Below are 1,947 nucleotides of genomic sequence, written 5' to 3' on the forward strand. Positions count from 1 at the left end.
TCGCAAAACGGATGACCAACAGCACGTCAAAATGACACTTGATCATTACCTCTTCCGAATCCGATTCCTGTGCGCACCGTCCAGCACCCGAACTAACGAAGACACCATTCATCTGCGTGTGTTCTTACAAGTGAATGGGGCCTTCGTTTGGAATTTCCGCATAAACGCGGCACATTTGGCGGTTTCTCACAAAAAACCACATCGTCCCCAAAATATCCCCGCTATCATGTTAACGGACAATCAAATTAACTTTTCCACATTATCAACAATGGTGAAACAAAATCAAAGGAGTTCGACGGGGGGATACATGGTTCGTCCGGTACTCATTTCCTTCTTTGGGATTCCAACTTAATGCATAAAATATAATCACGACACAAGGTCGAAACAAATTCAGTCCTGCCTCACAAGATGTCTCTCTCATGGAGGTTTGGTTATGACATTGGATTGAGGTTACGAAATAGTGAATGGGGAAACGCAAAAGTAATGAGCAAACGGTCAACCACAAGATTTTATCACGTTCTGTTCATCTCGTAATAACCGACAGCAAATACGGTGGACATTATCCTAAACATTTTTTTCTTATCTGGCTGAAAATACTCACAAGACCAGAGACATTGAGACAAGGCAACAGAAAATATGGAAGAGAGGGAAAATACAAACACGAAGTGAGTAAACGGAAGAACGTCACCGCACCACAGATATGTGGTTATGGCAAAAGTACACACAGCGGCAGATTGCAACAGATACATTACTCACAATCAGGTAATTAAAAAAACATAAGGTTTGCACAGTAAAAGTAGTGAAGAAGAAGCAAAAGGCAAAAAGTATTTTTTAAAAAAAAGCATTGAGAAATGCGCGCTTGACACGCGGCCATTCGGAGTCGCACGAGGTAGAGCCAGAAAAAAAAAAGGACGAAAACGCCCGTCCACGTAAGGAGTAGTGTACCAGCACGCTCCTTCAACTTTGTTTTTTTTTTCCTCTCCAACCACACCAAGCCGCAAACAGATACAAAGACACAATAATTCCCGTCTCCGAGTTAACCCACATGCGACCTACCTGATCAAAGAGTGGAAGGTGAAGGCAAACAAAAAAAAGCAAAGACCAAAGCAAAACAGGTTACAACGAAGAGTTGTAAGGATATAAACACCCGAAAATCCCATTATTCAAAGATTCCGTTCTTACAAAGAAGGGTCAATACGAAAAACATGTCAGGATTCGTAGCAACAAAGTGATGTCAGAGAATAGACATCAAGGAAAATCATGTTTGAGTAACCAAACAAGGTACCTACATTTTTTAGAGTGTATTCCCATCTTTTCTTCATTACACACTTCGTTACATACAAGTACTTCCTTCATACACAAAAGATCTGTCCGCAAACATTCCCGCATATTCCATCACAATGTAAAGACCCATTCGTACAATCCAATTTTTTCGTGTTGCAGTCTCGCACGTCTCAGCAACACTGCATATCCCTTCAGCCCATAATCCCAACAGACACACGCATATAAACCGCAAAGCCTAAATAAGAGCAAACTCTCGAACACTGTCAAGGGCGGTACGCGCCTTCGTTAAAGCAGTCATCATCGCCGTGGTGGCGCTTCGTTGCTGAGCAATTTGTGGTGGCTCCGCAAGCAATTCCTCAACGGACCTTTCAGAATACAGTTTTCGCACCAACCTGGCATACACATCCTCACGCAACTTAGTTATCATGAGAAGAGTGATCGCTTTCGGTACCTGATCAGCAACATTACTCTTCACAACAGCAAAGTAGCCCTCCACCATCTCACGAATTGCATCGTTGATATACTGTTCATGCGTTGACATTTTTTCATTTAGTTTGATGGAAGATGGTACAGCACCCATGTTGGATTTCTCCCCTTGAGAGACGGCAGATTCTATCAGTCCTTTGACACCTTTATCCTTGCTCACCTTCGCCTTACCCTTAT

At 42.6% G+C, this 1,947-nt stretch overlaps 1 protein-coding gene across 1 annotated transcript in view; it reads right to left on the minus strand.

The window, feature by feature from the left end:
- Positions 1-1,519: 1,519 nt before the first annotated feature.
- The window catches only part of TEOVI_000799000 (dynamin-1-like protein), a gene marked incomplete at both ends in the record, with an annotated part of 1,077 nt that continues 649 nt past the window's right edge, over positions 1,520-1,947 (minus strand). The window contains one exon of the mRNA XM_067223718.1: positions 1,520-1,945. Coding sequence (XP_067079819.1) covers positions 1,520-1,945 — 426 coding nt within the window. The remainder of the gene's footprint in view (positions 1,946-1,947) is intronic.

Source organism: Trypanosoma equiperdum, assembly GCF_001457755.1.
Source record: "Trypanosoma equiperdum strain OVI genome assembly, contig: ctg_1949, whole genome shotgun sequence".
Taxonomy (NCBI): Eukaryota; Euglenozoa; class Kinetoplastea; order Trypanosomatida; family Trypanosomatidae; genus Trypanosoma; species Trypanosoma equiperdum.